This window comes from Hippopotamus amphibius, chromosome 17 (genome assembly GCF_030028045.1).
Source record: "Hippopotamus amphibius kiboko isolate mHipAmp2 chromosome 17, mHipAmp2.hap2, whole genome shotgun sequence".
NCBI lineage: Eukaryota > Metazoa > Chordata > Mammalia > Artiodactyla > Hippopotamidae > Hippopotamus > Hippopotamus amphibius.
In genome coordinates this window covers 52,400,295-52,418,364 of record NC_080202.1, presented here as the reverse complement: position 1 = coordinate 52,418,364, position 18,070 = coordinate 52,400,295, and the positions used below count along the sequence as shown (strand labels likewise).

Here is an 18,070-nt window from a genome sequence, read left to right as displayed (position 1 = left end):
CCCCAACACATCCACACGCGTGAATGGTCTGCTCCACCCCACCCCAAAATGGCGCTGCCCTGACACCAAGTCCCCTGGACCACCCACCTCCCCCCAGGCAGTGGCTCAGACAGCGAAAACTGCGAGGGTCTGTTGGAGACAGAAGCACTCCCCAAGGAGCCCGGGTTGGCGCTGCACTCTGGGGCCCGGGTGGCCGTGCTGGGGCCCTCACCCTCCTCCGTGGTCAAGATGGAGGCCAACCAGAAGGCCAAGAAGAAGAAGGAGAGGCAGGGCTTGCTAGGTACCCAGGGGGCGAGGGAGGGCTGGGGCAGGCCCCTGCCTGCTGGGGCCCCTGTGACGGCCCCCCACCCTCCCTCTCTCCCCCAGGGACTTGCCGCCTGTCCAGCCCCGAGAGTGAGGTCAAGGTCAAGCGGAGGACGGTGAAGTCCAAGGTGGGCAGCAAGCTGGAGCGGGCCCCGGGGCGCAGGCCCCCAGGCGGGCCCGGCAAGAAGAAAGCCAAGGGCAAGGCCAAGGGCAGCCTGCGAGCAGAGCCAGGGGCCACAGCTGGCAGGGAAGCCCTCTGCAGCCCCACCCGGGCCTTCACCTGCCACGAGGAGGGCAGCAGGCTGGCCAGCGAGCGCCTCAAGAGAGCCACGCGCAAGAGCACCGTGCTCCAGCCAGGGCTGCGGGTGAGGGCCAGCGGGCACCCCAGGGGCCTGGGCCCAGCGGGGCGGGCGCCAGATGTGAAAGGGCTTCGGGGACCCTTAACCCCACCTTTTTTCTCGACTTGCTACACCGAGTCAAACCCTGGGACTCATATTCAGGGTCACACTCACAGTCGGCCGGAGTCACACTGTGGGCAGGCTGGGGACAGGGAGGCTGGTGCCATTCTCACCTCAGCCCCTCCCCTCCAACAGCGGAAGAACGGGGCCCTGTCCATTGCCTTGTCGCCCCGCAACGCCAAGGCCATCCTGGGGAGGGGCAGGAAGGCGGGCAAGGTGAAAACCAAGGCCGTGGGAAAACAGGTAGCATCCCCACCCCGACCTCGGGGCCCAGCAGCCCTGACCCCTCCTACCCCTCCCAAGGGAGCTGACCCCTCTGGCCCCCCAGGGCAAGGGCCGGGCGGTGAGCCAGCTGCTGGAGAGCTTCGCAGTGGAGGATGACTTTGAATTTGAGGACAGCAGCAGTCTCTCAGAGGAGGAGGAGGAGGAGGCCAGTGGCCCCCTGAGCGCCGAGCAGAGCGCCGCCCTGGGTGAGCGGCTGGGAGGGGCCGCTGAGCGCCTGGGGTCAGCGGTGGGCAGGCGGGGGCCAGGCGCTGACACCCCCGTCTCCCCAGCACGCTCGTGCACCATCCACAAGGAGGACCTGCAGGACGGGCTGCCTGTGCTCATCCCCAAGGAGGACAGTCTGCTGTACGCGGGCAGCGTCAGGACCCTGCAGCCCCCCGACATGTGAGGCCCAGGCGTGCCCAGGGAGGGTGCGGGCTGTGACCCGAGTGGGCGGCCGTGGAGCCGCAGTCCCACCTCATGCTCCCCTACCCGTGCCCCTCAGCTACAGCATCGTCATCGAGGGCGAGAGAGGCAACCGGCAAAGGATCTACTCGCTGGAGCAACTGCTGCAGGAGGCGGTGAGGGCACAGCCCTGGCTCGGCTCCCCGCCCCAGGGAGGTGGGCCTGGCTGCACCCAGCCCCTCCTGGGCACCCCTTGGCCAGCCCTGCCCACTCACGGCCGCCACCCTCACTGTTCCCACAGGTTCTTGATGTGCGGCCCCAGTCCAGCCGGTACCTCCCGCCCGGCACAAGGGTCTGTGCCTACTGGAGCCAGAAGTCCCGCTGCCTGTACCCAGGCAATGTGGTGCGAGGTAAGCCCCGCCCAAGGATCCCTGCGAGGCCCATCAGCCCCTCGCCTTAGGCAAAGCTTCAGAGGCGATGCCCCCTCCGACACCCCCCAGAGTGCCAGGGAGGGGACCGTGTCTCTCAAGGAGGGCCTCCCACAAGCCCTGATTCCCAGGTCGGAGCAGGTCAGAGCAGATGATAACATCAGCTCTCTGATCACCAGGAAAAGGCAAGGGGCTACCTGAGGTGGGGACAGAGTGGAGCCTCCGGCTTTCCAGAAGGCCTAGCAGAGAGGGGGCCCCAGAGCCCCGGACGTGAGGGTTATGCACTGGTCACCTGGGCACCAGCTCTCCTGGGGTGAATCCTTCTCCCTCCCCCGACCCCAGGCATGGGACGTGGGGACCATGCAGCCTGACGGTTGGGTGGGCAGGTGGGCAGGCAGGCATCAGCCAGGCATGTGTTTGCACACGTGCAAGTGTGTGTAGGGGGAGGTCAGGGCCGCACGTCCCTGTGTGCGTGGCCTGGAATGCAGGTGATGGATGGCGGTAATATTGCCACTCCGGCCGCACTCCAGGAGGCGGAGGGGAGGCAGGCTGCTCCTGGCTGCCATGGCAGCTCCAAGGTCAAATGTGATCAGGGAGCAGAATATCCCAGCATCATTTGTCAGGAGCTCCATAGCGCATCCTGTCATCCTCCCGTCCTGGCCACCCGGCCACCAGGGAGAACCCCGTGGGCCCCCGAGCAGAGGGCCGCGTGCTCAAGTGGGCCCTGTCTCCCAGGCACCTCCAGTGATGAGGAAGAGGACCTGGACTCCGTGGTGGTGGAGTTTGACGATGGGGACACTGGCCACATCGCCGTCTCCAACATTAGGCTGCTGCCTCCGGACTTCAAGATCCAGTGTGAGCCTCAGGGCCCTCCAGGGTGGGGGCCTTCCCTTCCTGCGTCGGCCCCTCCGGCTGGAGTCGGGCTGGGCCTTCCCTGGGTCCAGACAGTCAGTGTCCCAAGGAGGGAGCGAGAGGAGGCGGTCACCCTGGCGGCACAGCACTGAGGCCACTGGTCCGCTCTGCAGGCACAGAGCCCTCGCCAGCCCTGCTGGTGTCCAGCAGCTGCCGGAGAACCAAGAAATCTTCCTGCGAGGCCCCCCAACCCAGTGAGGCCACCGCCCCCAGCCTGTCTCCCAAGGTGCATGACAGCCCCGAAGTCTCAAAGACCCCCGGGAAGAAATCCATCGGCAAAGACAAAGCTGGTATTCAGGGGACTCGGGTGGGGAAGCACCCTCAGAGGTGGGTGGCTGGGAGGGGAGGGCAGGTGGTTCCTCTGACTCTACCCGGCCTCTCCCTAGGCAAAGCAGAGCTCCTGACCTCCGGTGCCAAGCCCCCCACAGGGGCTTCAGACCACTTCCTGGGCCACCGGGGCAGCCCACTGCTGAGCTGGTCAGCGGTGGCGCAGACCAAGCGGAAGGCGGTGGCCGCGGCTGCGGTGGGTGCCAAGGGGCCGGGCCTGCTGCAGAACCTCTTCCAGCTCAACGGCAGTGCCAAGAAGCTGCGGGCCCGCGAGGCGCTGTTCCCGGTGCACAGCGTGGCTGCGCCCGTGTTCGGCAACGGCTTCCGCGCCGACTCCTTCAGCAGCCTGGCCAGCTCCTACGCGCCCTTCGTCGGTGGGGCCGGGCCCGGCCTGCCCGGGGGCGCCCACAAGCTGCTGCGGGCCAAGAAGGCCGAGCGGGCGGAGGCCGAGAAGGGTGGGCGGCGGCGGGCGGGCAGTGAGTTCCTGGTCAAGCTGGACCACGAGGGCGTGACCTCTCCCAAGAGCAAGAACTGCAAGGCGCTGCATGCAGGCGACAAGGACACGGGGCCCAGGCCAGGGAGGCCGCTGCCCAGCCCCAGCTACGGGCACCCGGCCCTCGTGGGCAAGGACAGGAAGGGACGGGCGCCTGTCCACCCGCTGCCCATGGGGCTGGCACTGCGCAAGTTCGCAGGCCAGGCCGAGTACCCGCTGCCCTGCGACAGTGACTGCCACAGCTCCTACTCGGATGAGGAGGAGGACGGGCCCGGCCTGGCCCCTGGCGTGCCCTCCCGCTTCCTCGCCCGCCTGTCCGTGTCGTCCTCCTCTTCAGGCTCGTCCACCTCCTCCTCCTCGGGCTCCCTGTCCACCTCCAGCCTCTGCTCCTCTGACGAGGAGGGCTCCTCCTACAGCTCAGACGAGGAGGACCCGGCCCTGCTGCTGCAGACCTGCCTCACCCACCCGGTGCCCGCCCTCCTGGCCCAGCCTGAGGCCCTGCGCTCCAAGAGGGGTGGCCCGCACCCGCATGCCCAGCGCTGCTTCCTGTCCAGGGCTGCGGTGGCCGGCGGGGGCGCGGGCGCAGGCCCCAGCGGTGGCAGACCCAGGCTCAAGCGCAAGGAGGCTCTGAGCTTCTCCAAAGCCAAAGAGCTGTCCCGGAGGCAGCGGCTGCCCTCCGTGGAACACCGGCCAAAGATCTCAGGCTTCCTGCCCGCCCGGCAGCTCTGGAAGTGGTCGGGGAACCCCACACAGGTAGCTGGGCCTGGCCACGCGCACACACTTACACGTGACACATACCATCCGTCTCCCCTACACACTCTCTGTCTCGCGCCCTCATTCTGTCCCGTGTCCCCTGCCCGCTGCCTGTCGCTGAGGCTCCTGGGTCCTCACTGCCCTCTGCCCCTGGCTGTCTCCTGCAGAGACGCGGCATGAAGGGGAAGGCCAGGAAGCTGTTCTACAAGGCCATCGTCCGGGGCAAGGAGACGCTTCGCACTGGAGACTGTGCCGTTTTCCTTTCGGCCGGGCGGCCCAACCTGCCCTACATCGGCCGCATCGAGAGCATGTGGGAGTCGTGGGGCAGCAACATGGTGGTGAAGGTCAAGTGGTTCTACCATCCGGAGGAGACTAAGCTGGGGAAGCGGCAGAGCGACGGGAAGGTGGGGCCTGGTGGGGGCCGGGGCCTGGGGGTGTGGGCAGGCTCAGAGTGGGGGGCCTGGGAAGGGGTGTCTTGGCAGCTGGCACCAGACCCGGAAGAAGGGGAATGGTTGTCTCTGAAGATCCCCCACCTCGAGGCCTCCCAGCCCAAGGTTGCCATGGCCCCGCAAGGACTAACATGGCTGTGGGCTCAGGCCCCAGAGCCACGCCACCTAGATCCCTCCCCGGCTGCACCTCCCCGGTCCCCCATGAAGTGGGTGACAGTTTCATCTTGTGGGGACCCACAGCAGCATGTAGCACCAGACAGGTCCTGCCCTCGGCCGCCGATGGCCCTCACCACCGGCCCTCTGGTCCCCTGCCTCCCGAGGTCAACCCAGGACAGAAAATGCCCCCAGCTCCCTCTCCAGTATCCCCTGAGAACCATGTTTGCAGGCGGTGCAAACAAACATTTCTCCAACTCTGCCAGCCCACTGGGGGTCCGGGCACAGACCCCTGGCCACAAAGTTAAACGCTTATCCAGAACTGAGGGTCCCGGGTCGGGTGGGGTGTGCTAGCCGAGACCGGACCTGACGCCAGTCGCTCCTCATCCCCTCCCCCACCGCCGGCAGAACGCTCTGTACCAGTCCTGCCACGAGGACGAGAACGACGTGCAGACCATCTCCCACAAGTGCCAGGTCGTGGGGCGTGAGCAGTACGAGCAGATGACCCGGAGCCGCAAGTACCAGGACCGGCGGGACCTCTACTACCTGGCGGGCACCTACGACCCCACCACCGGGCGCCTGGTGACAGCCGACGGCGTGCCCATCCTGTGCTGAGGCTGCGCAGACCGGCCGCAAGTGACCTGCCTGCCCACCCACCCGGCTGTGCCCCGCGCCTGAGCCACAGGGATGTGAGGACACGAGGACCCAGCCCCATGCCGCCTCCCAGCGGGAGGCCGGCCCACACCTCGGAGGGGCGGGTCTGAGCAAATATGCAAACCCACCAAGGCAAGATCCAGGCTTTTTTTTTATTGTTTTCCCTGGAAAGAGAGAGAGCTTTTGGGCATCGGAACCCAGTCCCATCCGTCTGCTGCAGAGGGTCAGCTGTGCCCCGGCTGGGACCCGCCGGCCCTCTCTGTTTTCCCGCATCGGCAGTTCACGAGAGATTAGAATCCAAGCCATATTTTCCCTAGTACCTCCGACTGTCTCCCACCAGGGAAAGGAGAAATCAGGTGTGTTGTCTATTTATTTCTTTATGTAAATATTGTATCTCTGCGGGGAAGTTTTATGGAAAAAAAGTGGAAAAGGATTTTTTTTCCCCCACACGCGTGACAAGGGTATGTGTGCGTGAGTGTGTGCGTGTCTACGTATGTGTGTGTGTAGAGATTTTGTCCTGGGGTGGGGGGGGTTTCTTTGAAAATGCACTGTTTTCCTCAGCCTAGCTGAGTTCCAACTGGGGTGTCTATGACGACAGAGGCAGCTGGGGTCAGGGGCCAGGGGGCCAGAGGCCACAGGCGGGGTTGGCCGGGACCCTAGGTTACACCCGCTGACCTCTTGGGGGGGACTGTCTAAGATAGAAGTCACACTCAAGTTGATTTCCTTTTAATTCATCTCCTGGGAAAAAAGAATTGGGGGGGCGGGTTTGATGACGAGGGTCCCTCCGGGAGAGAAGGGATATGAGAAGCAGCTTCCCCAGCCCGAGAGCGTGACTGCAGCCTTGTGTATCTTACCTCTGTTTAAAACCAAGCAAAAATGAACAAATATTTTAAACTCTCAATACGAAAAAGTGATGGCTTTGATTTTATTTCCTGAATATTCCAAGTTATTTCTGATTTCCATTTCAATGGCCAGCTTGTCCAGCCTCCACTCAGAGCAGGGAAGGAACTGGCCCCCGCCAGCTCATGTGGAGGTTTCTGGGCCTTTTCTGCAGCCACTTGGCAGGGCCGATGGCCTGACAGGCTAGTGCTTGGGGCACAGAGCAGGGTTTCTCCTGCCTAGCCCCCAGCCTCGGGTCCAGGGAGCACCCCTCTGCCCAGCACCCTGGCTACCATTGTGCCGTGTGGGTGTCCCAGGTTCTCCTCACCCCCCCAGTAACCCTGGAAAACTCATTGCCCCTTTGCTTCTGCTGAGGCCAAGAGGGACAAGCAGTGCAAGGCAGACCCGTGGCCCAGTACCCCTTGTCCCTCCAAAAACGCACTGAAGGCCACGTGCTCCCATGTCCCACCATGCTGAGGCTCCCCTGGCTGCACTGGGAGCTCCAGGAGAGCCCCCTAAGCTAGCCACTGCTCCTTAGGATGGGCTCTCGTGTGCCCCACAGACACAGGCCAGGTACCTGGGAAACAAGGGATGTCCACGGGTGCCCGAACCCCCTTTGCTTTCCAACCAGGAAATCGCCCCGGCCCCGGGAGGAGGGCCCCCCACCCCCGCTCCTGGTGGCTCCACGGAAAGTATAGGGACAGGGAGGGGTTCCCTTGCACCCCAGCTTTCTTCTCCCACCCCAACTCTCCCCTTTGTCTTGGCTTGAGTGCAATATTTCATTCCTGGTGGCCGTCCTGGAGACGGCAGCCGAGGTCCTGCTGGCAGCTGGGGAAGTGGAAAGATGCCGTGGAGAGGACAGTGCCAAGGCCTGTGTGGGGAAGGCCCAGCCGCAGAAACTAGAACTTAAGGCTACTTCCAACCCCAAGCAGCGAGGCAGGAACAAACGAACAGGCAGCCTTTTCTTGGCCCTCCCACCCTCCCGTTGGTTCTTCTCCCTCGTCTGTGGATTTCTGTCCTTTGCTTTTCTCTTCCTGTCCCCCTGTGTCCTTGTATGTGCAGACAGCGCGGCCCTCCCGCCCCCCGCCCCCCCCCCCACCGTGGTTAAACCTGGCAAAAGCACGACTCTTGTAAATGTGTAAACTAAGAGGATGGTTGAATTTTTTTTTCAATGTAAACACTAAAAACAGACAAACAAAAAAAAAATACAAAGGTTTTATGAACAGCAAACTCTATGTAAAGGCATTTTAGTATTAAATTTTTTATTGATACCTTGCTTAAGAATAAATATATGAACTATTGTACAGGTTTTCAATGGTCCGGAATCCTAACTGCACCCCAGTGTCCGTGTGCATGTCCCATGGGGACTCCCTGGAGGCCCCAGAGGCTACTAAGGTCTCAGCAGACGAAGGACTGGGGCATCTGGGCCAGGCCCACCCCACGGCAGCCGAGCAGGACCCCTTGGGAGAGGTACATGCAACCAGATGGCTTTGGGGTGGCCTTGGCCTTTGAGACACCCCCAGGACAAGGGTCCCTTTCTTGGTAGATCTTCCCCAAGGTGGGTCGGATGTCCCACCCAAAGCAGTCCATGTGGCCAGGCTGGGTGCCCTTCAAGGGGAGGAGGGGAGCGCACAGGCCCAGGAGGAAGGGTGGTCCCCAAAGTGCAGGGGAGGGGTCTGCGCAGTCCAGACGGCGGACACCTTCCTCAAGGAAGGCATGAATTCACTCATTTGACAAGCATTTTCAGCTGCGCAAGGGGAACAAAGCACTCCCAATTGTTCAACAAAGTGTTGGCCCCCTAGGGCCTCGGGGTGTTGGGCAGGGGTACATCTCAGTGCACCCCCCAATCAGAGGGCCCTGCCCAGTGAGGGTGCAGCCCCAAGGGCTTTCCAGGAACCCTACCAGTTGGGGGAGGGCTGTTTTCCCTCCACCTCTATGACCCTCCAGGGAGGGACCCCCCTCAGCTAGGATTGGGGACCCTGATGAGGGGACCCCAGGTCAGGGCAGATAAGCATGGGGCGTAGGGCTGTGACCCCCCAGGTGTGTCAAGAGCTGCAGGCCATTAGCACACATGCACAGACACGCTGCCAGCCCATCCGCTCTGGGGTTACCCCAGGCCAGCCCTGACCACGCCCCACTCCCCTTTCTCATTTCCTCTGCTGGGTGACTCAATCAAGCAGGACTCTTCTCTAGGATGCAGAAGGCCCAAGGCCGTGTGACCGGCTAGGGCCCCCAGCGTAGAGACTGAGGCCAGGCGAGGGCTGACAACCTCTTCCTTTGGCCCCTTCTGAGCCCAGCAAGAAAGAGTGGTTAGAATGGAGATCCTGAGCAGGCCGCCTGGGGCCATAAGGAGTCAGGACAAACAGTCTGAGTGCCTGGGTTCAGCTGTGCCTGAAGGCGGACAACCTAGCCCTTGGATTTGCCAAGTCCATGAGTCAGCAGCCCCTACTCTGTGCCTGTGAGTTGGGTTTCCAGCTGCTCAGGAGGGAAGCCCAGTTTCAAGGGCTGCAGCAGCGAGAGGGAGCAGGTGGGCCCAGAGGAGGCCTTGGGGACCTGGACGAGTGGCAGAAGGGGTCTGAGCAAGGGAATGCCTGCTGACCAGGGTTTCTGGCTCACAGCCCCGCTGTGGCACTGAAGGGGGGACTGGAGGAAGGGGGCAGAGACCCCTGTAAGCCTGGAAGACCTGACTTCGGTACCTTCAGTTATGTGCTGGGGCAGAGTCCAGGCAGGACCCGGGCCAGGGCGGGGAAGAGGGTAGATGAGGAACAGGGCTGATGGCCAGGAGGGCCAGAAGCTGGAGCTGGACTGTGGCAGAGGCCAGACCCTGAGGGGCCCTCGGTGCCAGACAAGGTCTGCACTGTCTGCTGGACAATGGGACACACCAAAGGCTCTAGGCAGAGAGTCCAAAACCAGATTGAGACCACTCCCTCTGTGACCCCAGAGTCAGAGCTGGGGGCCTCATCCAGCACCTGGGGGAGGAGCTGGCACCAGAGAAAGACTCTAAGGGCCTGGGGTGGGGGCAGGAGCGCAGGTTTGGGCTGGAGGGTGAGGGGGCCCTAAGGGCCAGAAACCAGGGAGGGGTGCCAGCGGGCCCAGGATGGTGGGCAGGTGGGGAGCCTGCAGGCAGGTGACTACTGGGTCACAGCAAGTGAGGATCACAGCAGGACCAGGTGAGCCCCCAGGGGTCCATCCCCAAGAGCCCATCGTCTCATCCCCTCCCTCACACCCTCCCTCTTCCCACCTTAACACAGACAGGGTAGCCCTTGCCTTCCAGAGCCTCCTGCCTCCCAGAACAGGGCCTGGGCAAGGGACAGGGGTGTGGATATGTGAGGCTGCAGGGCCCCAAGGGTTAAACATGCGGGACTACACTTGGATCAAGACAAACGAGCCATTACGTGAAATGCTGAAGCAAGATAAGTGATGGCATTGGGTGAGTGAGATCAATAAAAGTGATGTTTTATCAGGTAGAAATGACAACCTGGCTGAGCGCAATTCGTTTTTAATACCACAAACCAATTGGGGACAGGGGCTTTAATTGTTCGTGCCCAGCTGGGGCGAGGTGGCTGGGGGCTGGGTGGGGAGCTCAGACCCAGGCCGGGCACGGGGAGCTTGGCTCTGCAGCCTAGCCATCGAGGGCTCACCTGGGCACTCAGCCAGCCAAAGGCCGATGGCCAGCCGGGCCTTTAGCGGCCTCCTGAGTCTGTGCAGAGGCCCTGCCGGGCAAGGAGGAACCCACCTCTGGGGCCCCTGGGTGAGGAAGTGGACCTAGGCGGCACCAAATAGGGTGACCCTAAGGGCTCCCTGACCCCCAGAAAGAAGCTGCGGTCCCGACCTCCGACCTCCATGCCCCCCACCCCCTGCTGCCACCCACCCCATTCCCCAGGGCTCCCAGTGACAAGCCAGCACCCCTTTCACGCCATTTCTGCTCTAAAAGTCAGGCCACTTGCTGAGAGGCAGGACAGTGACAAGAGCAGGGCTATTTGGCGCCCAAGCTCCAGGCAGGCAGACAGGCCATCAGGGGGGTCATCAAGGCAAGCCCCCGCTCAGTGCACACCCCAGGGCCAGAGTGCCACTGGCAGGGGCCACAGCAGGCCCGAGTGACTCAGGGCCGCTGGAGAGAAGGATGGTGGGAGCGCAGTCCAGGACCGCAGAGTCCTCCTCTTGTGAACTGGGGTCCCTGACTCTTGCCCACTGATGAGAATGGGGTGAGGTTCGTGGGAGGTAGCAAGGGATCTCTGGACCCACCTGTGGGCGGAGCCCTTTCTCTGTGCCACACGCCACGACCCAGGGAGGAAGGGAGTGGACATCAGAGCCCTGGGCTGGGCACCTCACCCTGCGCAGCACGTCACCTCCTCTACACCCTTCTGGCTGGCAAGTGACAAGGCTCAGAGTGTGGGGACACGCACAGGCCCTGCGCTGGACACGGCGGAGCCCCGTCTGCCTCAGGGGCCTGGCTCTCCCCAACTTAGGGATGCCTCGGGACCCAGGAAGCTGCCCCAACAACTCCACCCAGGAGCCGCCTGGCCTCCCCAGGGGCTCGGCCAGGGATTGACGGGGCTTCCCTCCGGTGCACTGGGGGCACTGCCCACCCTCCCCCAGCAAATACTCCCGGAGCCATCTAGGTGTCAGGTGTGCCTCCACCTGCTGCCCCGTGTGGGGGGGATGCCTGGCGGGTCCCCGAAGCCACACCTCCCTCCCTCCGCACTATCCTGGGCCCCCAGGGCCCCCATGCAGCCCCTGGCCCAGCCCTGAAGATGGCAGAAGCACGGGGGCTGCTGGGGCCAGCACTCTGGGCCAAAGAGGACCTGAAGAAGAGAAACAGGGTGAGCAGAGGGGCCGCAGATGAGGGGCTCTGAGCAGCGCCCTGGGCTGGGGACCCATGTTCCTCCGTCCCTCCTGCCCGTCTTCCCCCTACTGGCTGCCCCTTCCCCAGGTTCCCCTCCCAGAACTTGGCCTGTCTCGTGTGCCGCTCGTTTGTCATGCTCTGCGTTCTTCTGAGGCCAGCCCAGGCCCCAGGGAGAGTCTCCACCGGACCCGCCAGGGACCATCCCCTGGGAGGTGTGGGGCTGGATGGGGTGGTGTGGGCCCTGACGGACAGCCCTGGGGCCCCTCCCGTCCCCCCTCACCAGGAGCCCAGACCAGCTCTAGTGAGAACAGAAAGCAGATCAGTTACTCAAGTCATGGCAGGTTCGGTCACACCTAGATAGCCCGGCCAGCAAGCGAGAGGCCGCTGCAGGACACAGGAATCAAGGCCATAAACCGAACAGTCTGGAAGGGCCAGGCCCCAGAGCTGTTCAGCGCCCTGACTCCATGTTCTGCTGTCTTGACACCCCCTTCTCAGAGGCTTTCATCCCCACCCCACACCTTTGTGAGACCTGAAAGGGCCCAGTTCAGGCAGAAAGAGGACAGGCTGGCCTCCAAACTACCCCTCTGTGTTTGGTGCCATATTGAAGGGATTGAGTCTGCAGCCAGAGCTCTCCGGGCACTTACATCAGTTCTGAAGTTCAGACACGTTTCAGCTACTGTTCAGCCTACTCGAATCTCAACGGCTGAGGAGAGGGCCCTCCCCAAGAGGAAGAAGCAGCGTCTAGAAGCAGCCATCTCGGAAGAGCAGGCAAAGAACTGTCCTGTTACTTTGCTGACCAAGAGCGAGCTGCTCAGAGCCCAGAGAAGGGCTTGGAACAAGCTTGCCACACAGCTGTGGGCACCTGAGGCCACTGCAGAGCTTGGAAAAGCTTTTATTTTCTTAGGTTCTGAGTTCCCCTGACAGCATCGTTTGCCGCCTTCCTCTGCTTAGGCTGAGCTTTCAGGTGCTCTCCATTGCAAGCCACCCCAGCCTCAGGGTCAGCACGGCCTACTCAAATGAGTGTTTCCGGCCTGACTCCGCGGGGCTCCCAAGGCAGACTGCACCCATCTTCAGAAAGAAAAGGCGAGAGACTGACCCAGCACCCTAGGTTTGCTGGGCCAATGCCTACTGTTCAGGGAAAACCTTCACCAGTCCTGTCTTCCTTGATGGAGAAGGACAGGGGCCCCTGGGGATACCCAGGGCTGGCGGAGAAGCAGCCAATGCCTCCCGCCCTTTCCAAACATCCTAGAATCAGCCATCCTGCCCATCAGAGAAGGACACAGCCTATGTCTTCTCTCAGCTCCCGCAGATGTGATCTGCTCCTGGCAGGAACACACCTTGTTTCCATCTGTCTACTCATCCATCCATCCATCTATGATTTCAACGAGTAAGTACTGAAGACCTACTGTGTGCTGGCATCAGAATGCAGCATCAAGGGAATGATACACAGTCCCCACCCTCTAAGAGCTCGAGCTCAGCAGGGAAGAAGGCTGGCACAGAAACCATGGCAGCCAGCGAACCCAGAAGCCGTGCACAGGACTCCAGGCAGGGCCCTCCTTAGCACAGAGCAGCTGCAGGCCGAGAAATCCAGGTCAAGGACCCGGTGCGGGGGGAGGGGAGCTCCTCTCCCAGGAAACTCAGCCCCTGACAGAAGCATGTCTAGGGGCGTCCACAGCTGCTTCCTTTAACTGGTTTAATCTGAAGAAAAAAAAGTTACCGCTGAAGCTGCTTTTAGAGGACGGCTGGGTGGGAACCATCTTCCACTGGCATCACCTCAGAACACGGTGACACGGAGAACAACTCCAGGCCTGAGTTCTCAGCTCCGGGGCAGCGGGCCCTGAGGCCCGCAGGAACTCTGCTCTTCCTGAGCCTGGGAGTGGGGCCTGGGGCTGCACTGAGAAGCAGCAGTGGGGTGAGCGAACCCCGAGGCCTCTCACAGCCCCTCTGCCCTACGGTTCCCGGCAGTCAGGAGCCTCCGGCTCCCCGACCCTTCCCGCAGTGATGGAAGGGTCCAGAGGCCTCCTCACAATTTGGTTTGCTGAGACGAGGAAGTGAAAACCACCCTTTTTATTTGGGAGCTTTTGGACAAGTTTAAGATCTTGCTCCTTGTCAGGAAATCTGTTTTCACTTACAAGAAACAGGCTCGGGGGCCGGCGGTGAGTGGGGGAGTGTCAGGAGACTCCTGACAGGGTAATTATATTTTTCTCCACCAGGCCCCTTAGCCGACCCCTCTGATCCTGGGCAAAGCACCCCAGGCCTGGGGCTCCCCAAGGTTCCTGCAATGGCTCCCTTCTTGGGGTGCCCACTGGATGCGGGCTGGAAGCGGGCATGGAGGGACCCTGAAAGAAGAGGACAAAAGCCCGCTGCCAAGGACAAGACAGCGCCAGCGCAGCCTCTGCACAGGCCACCAAAAATTCAGTGGGATCAGCAGGGGAACCACAGCACCCCGGCCCCATGGGACTCGCTGCTGAGACCACCCATGCATGCAGAAAGCTAAAGCCCTTGAAGGCCGCCCAAGGCCACCATCGTGGTGGCCCAGAAGCCCCTCGCCCAGCAGGAAGAGCCTCCTCTGCAGCCCGTGCCCAGGACAACCCCACCAGGGAGGTCCACACCACAGAGTATACGTGCGGCCATGCGGGCAGCCAGGCCACACTCTAGTCACATAACCTCAGCCTAGCCAATCAGGGTGTCTCCGTCACAATGATTGGGTTTGAAGCGTGCACGTGACCCAAGCTGGGACAATCAGGGTCCACTCCTGGGATTCTCAGGCGAGCTGGAGATGTGAGCACAGCCCTGCTTCTAAAGCCAGGCAGGGTGCATGAGCCCACGGTAATGCAGGTGAAGCCTGTATCTCCCGACTTGGTACCGGACTCCCACAGGACCAACCCCTGACCCAGTCTGGTCACCAGATAAAATACAGGACACCCAGTTTACTTCGACTTTCAGGTAAACAACAAATAACTTTTAGAATAAGTATGATTCATGCAGTAATACAGATATACTAAAAATTATTCGATGTTTGTCTGAGATTTAAATTTAACCCAACGGGACTTCCCAGGTGGCGCAGTGGTTAAGAACCCACCTGCCAGTGCAGGGGACACAGGTTTGATCCCGGGGCTGGGAAGATTCCACATGCCATGGAGCAGCTAAGCCTGTGGGCCACAACTACTGAGCCTGTGCTTTACAGCCCGTGAGCCACAACTATTGAGCCCATGCCACAATTACTGAAGCCCACACACCTAGAGCTTGTGCTCCGCAACAAGAGAAGCCATCACACTGAGAAGCCTGTGCACCACAATGAGTAGCCCCCACTTGCCGCAACTGGAGGAAGCCCGCGCGCAACCACAAACACTGAATGCAGCCAAAAATATCAATCAATCAATCAATCTCAACATCCCGGGACTTCCCTGGCAGTCCAGTGGTTAAGACTCTGTGCTTCCACTGCAGGGGGCACGGGTTCGATCCCTGGTCAGGGAACTAAGATCCTGCATGCTGCACAGCACAGCCAAAAAGAAAAATTTTTTTAATAAATAAATAAATAATACATTTAAACTGACATCCTATTATTTATTTGCTACTGTGGGTTGAACTCGAAACCCAACTGTTCAACATAAACGGTTCTCCCCAGCCCACTTGGCCACAAGCAGACCCAGCAGCTGTCCATCATGGGGCAGGAAGGGTGCATGCAGAAGAGGCCAAGCAGGTCCTGAAGGCACAGGAGGCCGCTGAAGTCTGCTCCTGCTGAAAACCTGTGGCCCCCGTGGAGTCCTATGATCTGCTGACTAAGGAAGAAGCAGCCCAGTGCTGGCGGGGGAGGACAATGCCCTCCAGCCCAAACGACGGGCTGATGCCGGGGTTGGGGTGCACTCTGGGACTAAGAGGGTCAGGGACTCCCAGGTCCTCTCCTCTCTGCCTGTGCTCCTGTCCAGCACCAAGGGCACATCGGTCATCCAGAGCTTGGCCACCTGCCTCCGGTCCCTCCCTTGCCTCCTATGCTCTGGGAAGATGGGGGCAGGGGGGAGGGGCAGTTATGGCCACTCCTGTGTCCTGCTTAAAGAGTAGGGGGACAGCCTTGGGCATCTCAGGGAAGGGGATGATGGGGGCTTCATGGTCTTGAGCCCCCTTCACCAGATGGGTGGAAGTTTGCAAAGTTCTTAGCAGAGTCTGCTTCTCTTGACCTGTCTCCCAGCTATGGGCTCTTGGACAAGCCACTTGCCTCCCTGAGACCTGGTTTTCCTGTCTGTGAAAATGAGATGAAATGTGAGACCAACAGGACAGCTCATTAGTGGAGACTTCAGCATGCTGTGTGCACCGCATGGCCTCTGAGCTGCTGGACCTAAGCAATGACACTATCTGCAGGGAGGGACAGAGATACAGTCTACTGGTCATTTCTTGCCTTCAGCATCATCTTCTTGTTTCCAGTGACCAGGAGGGGCAGAGACTGTTGCCCCGATATCTGTCTTCCCCTTTTCCCTCAGTAATAGAACCCCAACTTGTAACTGGGCACCTGGTTGTCCAGAGTCAAGATCACATTTCCCAGCTTCCCTTGCAGCTATTCCAAGTTCTGGCCAATGAGGGTGAGCGGCAACATCATGTGCAATGGGAATTGTCCTTAACATAGGGGCTGTGCTCTTCTTTGTCCCTTCTCCTTTCCTGCTGGTTAGGATGTACATGTGATGGCTGGAGCCTGAGCAGCCATCTTGGATCATGAAGAGGAAGACACATTTGAGAACAGTAGACCAACGAGACAGAAGGAGAAGGAGCCTGGGTTCCTCCTGACCGTGGAGCCTCCAAAGCTGCCCTGGAGTCTTTACGTGAAAGAGAAAGAAACCTCTCTCTTGTTTAAGTCACTGTTATTTTGGAGTCTCTGTGGAGACGAAATCTAATCCTCACTGAGTGTTGAATCTGGTCAGTCCACCCCCAGTCTCTCAGGCTCTCCTTTCCTTGCTGCTTGTCTGTCAGTGCTGAGGACTTCCACTTCTACCTCCTGCCATTCCCTCCCAGACCTCCCCACCGCATTCTGCTGGGACACCTCTGTTAAGAGTCCCTGGGGCAATGTGATCGCTGATGGGGGTCATCCTCAGTCCTGATGCCAGGTCAGGCCCTCTCACAGCACAGAGCCCTCATCGCAGCCTGTAATGATGTATTTATTGTGGATTTCCTTGATTGCCTGCTTCCTAGGATTGTCATGAGCATCAAGGCAGGGCCCCTGTCTCTGTGGGTTCACCATTACGTCCGCGCACCCAGCTCAGGGCCTGGGCACAAATGTGCACCAGGAGGGTGCTGGCCCCGCTGACACCACTGCTCTCCCCACCTCCACCCCCAGCTCCCACAGCCCCTGCTGCTCCTTACTCTCCTCCCTTGCCCTCCCCCAATGCCCGGAGTCCCCTCCACGGCTCTCCTTGCTCTGTACCAGTCCTGATCTTACACTGGAGCTCCAAGCCTCAGGGCCTTCCAGCTATCCACACCAGCCACATTTCAGTTTCTGAGTTCTGGTTTCAGATGTGGGGAAAGAATTGACACTGGAACTCCTGAAGCAGCTCCAGTGCTTGCTGGCTTCACTTCTCAGACCCTCCCCCTCTTCCTGTCCTGTCCTGTAAATGGGGATAATACCACGCCCACCCAGGTAGGCATCCTATTCACAGGGGCATTAGGAAGATCAGGAGGTGGATGGAGTTCCCCCAACCCCCAATGGCTAAAAGTAAAGGACAGACAATCTCAAGTGCTGACACAGGTGTGGGACCACCAGAACCCACCCACACTGACAGTAAGAGAAGTGGTCAGGACTGCGCTTGGAGAGCTGGTGGTATCTACTAAAGCTGAACCCCGCCACCAGGCACAAACTCGGAAGACATGCATTAGAATGTTCACAGCTGCACTCTTTGTAAACTTTGGAGATAACTCATATGTCCATTCACAGGAGACTGGGCAAATAAGCCGGCACACCCATACAACAGAATACAACTGGCAGCATAAAAGAACACAGCACAGACACGCACAGCATGGGAGGAATCACATAGCTCGTGTTAAGGAAAGAGGCCAGCCTCAGGACAGGTGGTGTGGCTCCATTAATAGGAACATAAAGATCAGATAAAACTAATCTCTAGGGAGCACTTCTGGGGTTTGGGATGAGAGGGGGCACCAGGGAGCCTCTGGGGAGCAGTCACCTGGGTGGGATGGTGGTTGCATGGTGAACACAGATGGAAACTCCATCCACCTGTAAACCTCAGATTGGTGCTCTCGCCTCAGGAGTTTTAGATGAATTTTTAAAATGAGGAGGCGTGGTCCGGGGAGACAGAACATGGGTCCACAGGACAGTCTTGTCACTGTAACCCCCAGACCACCCCCTGTTTCTCCTCCTCTAACCCCTTTTCTGTTCAGGACTCGCTGGCCTCCTGCCCTGAGGCTGCAGGCTCTGCACAGTCCCCCAGCGGAACCCCACACGCCCAACAGCCACGTGCTGCTGTGCTCTCGTACTCCTCCTGACCCATTCTTTCTCTTTGACCTTGACTGGCACCACCACACTGGCCTCCCCGGCCTTGGGTCGGGGCTGTTTTGGCAGTGCCAAGGGTACCTGCACATCCTGACCCTTTATGCCAGAAGGGGCCCTTAAGGACACACCCTCTCCACTCCTGAATGGCATCCCATCCACCAGCCCCGCCTTCCTTCCACATGGAGGGACAACCCAGGTCTGGCACTCCTGATTCCAGGCCACCAAATCCCAACTTCTGATCTTGGCTGAGTCA

At 60.4% G+C, this 18,070-nt stretch overlaps 1 protein-coding gene across 6 annotated transcripts in view; it reads left to right on the top strand.

Annotated features, from left to right (window-relative positions):
* The window catches only part of BAHCC1 (BAH domain and coiled-coil containing 1), a 60,077-nt gene extending 52,298 nt beyond the window's left edge, over positions 1 to 7,779 (top strand). For 4 of the 6 annotated variants that reach the window (XM_057715849.1, XM_057715853.1, XM_057715854.1 and 1 more), the window contains 12 exons: positions 102 to 280; positions 367 to 668; positions 897 to 1,004; positions 1,090 to 1,231; positions 1,316 to 1,430; positions 1,531 to 1,606; positions 1,732 to 1,840; positions 2,594 to 2,713; positions 2,884 to 3,060; positions 3,157 to 4,343; positions 4,511 to 4,747; positions 5,354 to 7,779. In XM_057715849.1, the coding sequence (XP_057571832.1) occupies positions 102 to 280; positions 367 to 668; positions 897 to 1,004; positions 1,090 to 1,231; positions 1,316 to 1,430; positions 1,531 to 1,606; positions 1,732 to 1,840; positions 2,594 to 2,713; positions 2,884 to 3,060; positions 3,157 to 4,343; positions 4,511 to 4,747; positions 5,354 to 5,560 (2,959 nt within the window). In that variant the 3' untranslated portion in view covers positions 5,561 to 7,779. The remainder of the gene's footprint in view (positions 1 to 101; positions 281 to 366; positions 669 to 896; positions 1,005 to 1,089; positions 1,232 to 1,315; positions 1,431 to 1,530; positions 1,607 to 1,731; positions 1,841 to 2,593; positions 2,714 to 2,883; positions 3,061 to 3,156; positions 4,344 to 4,510; positions 4,748 to 5,353) is intronic. The other 2 variants (XM_057715851.1, XM_057715852.1) reach the window with 2 other exon arrangements.
* The last annotated feature ends 10,291 nt before the right edge of the window (positions 7,780 to 18,070 follow it).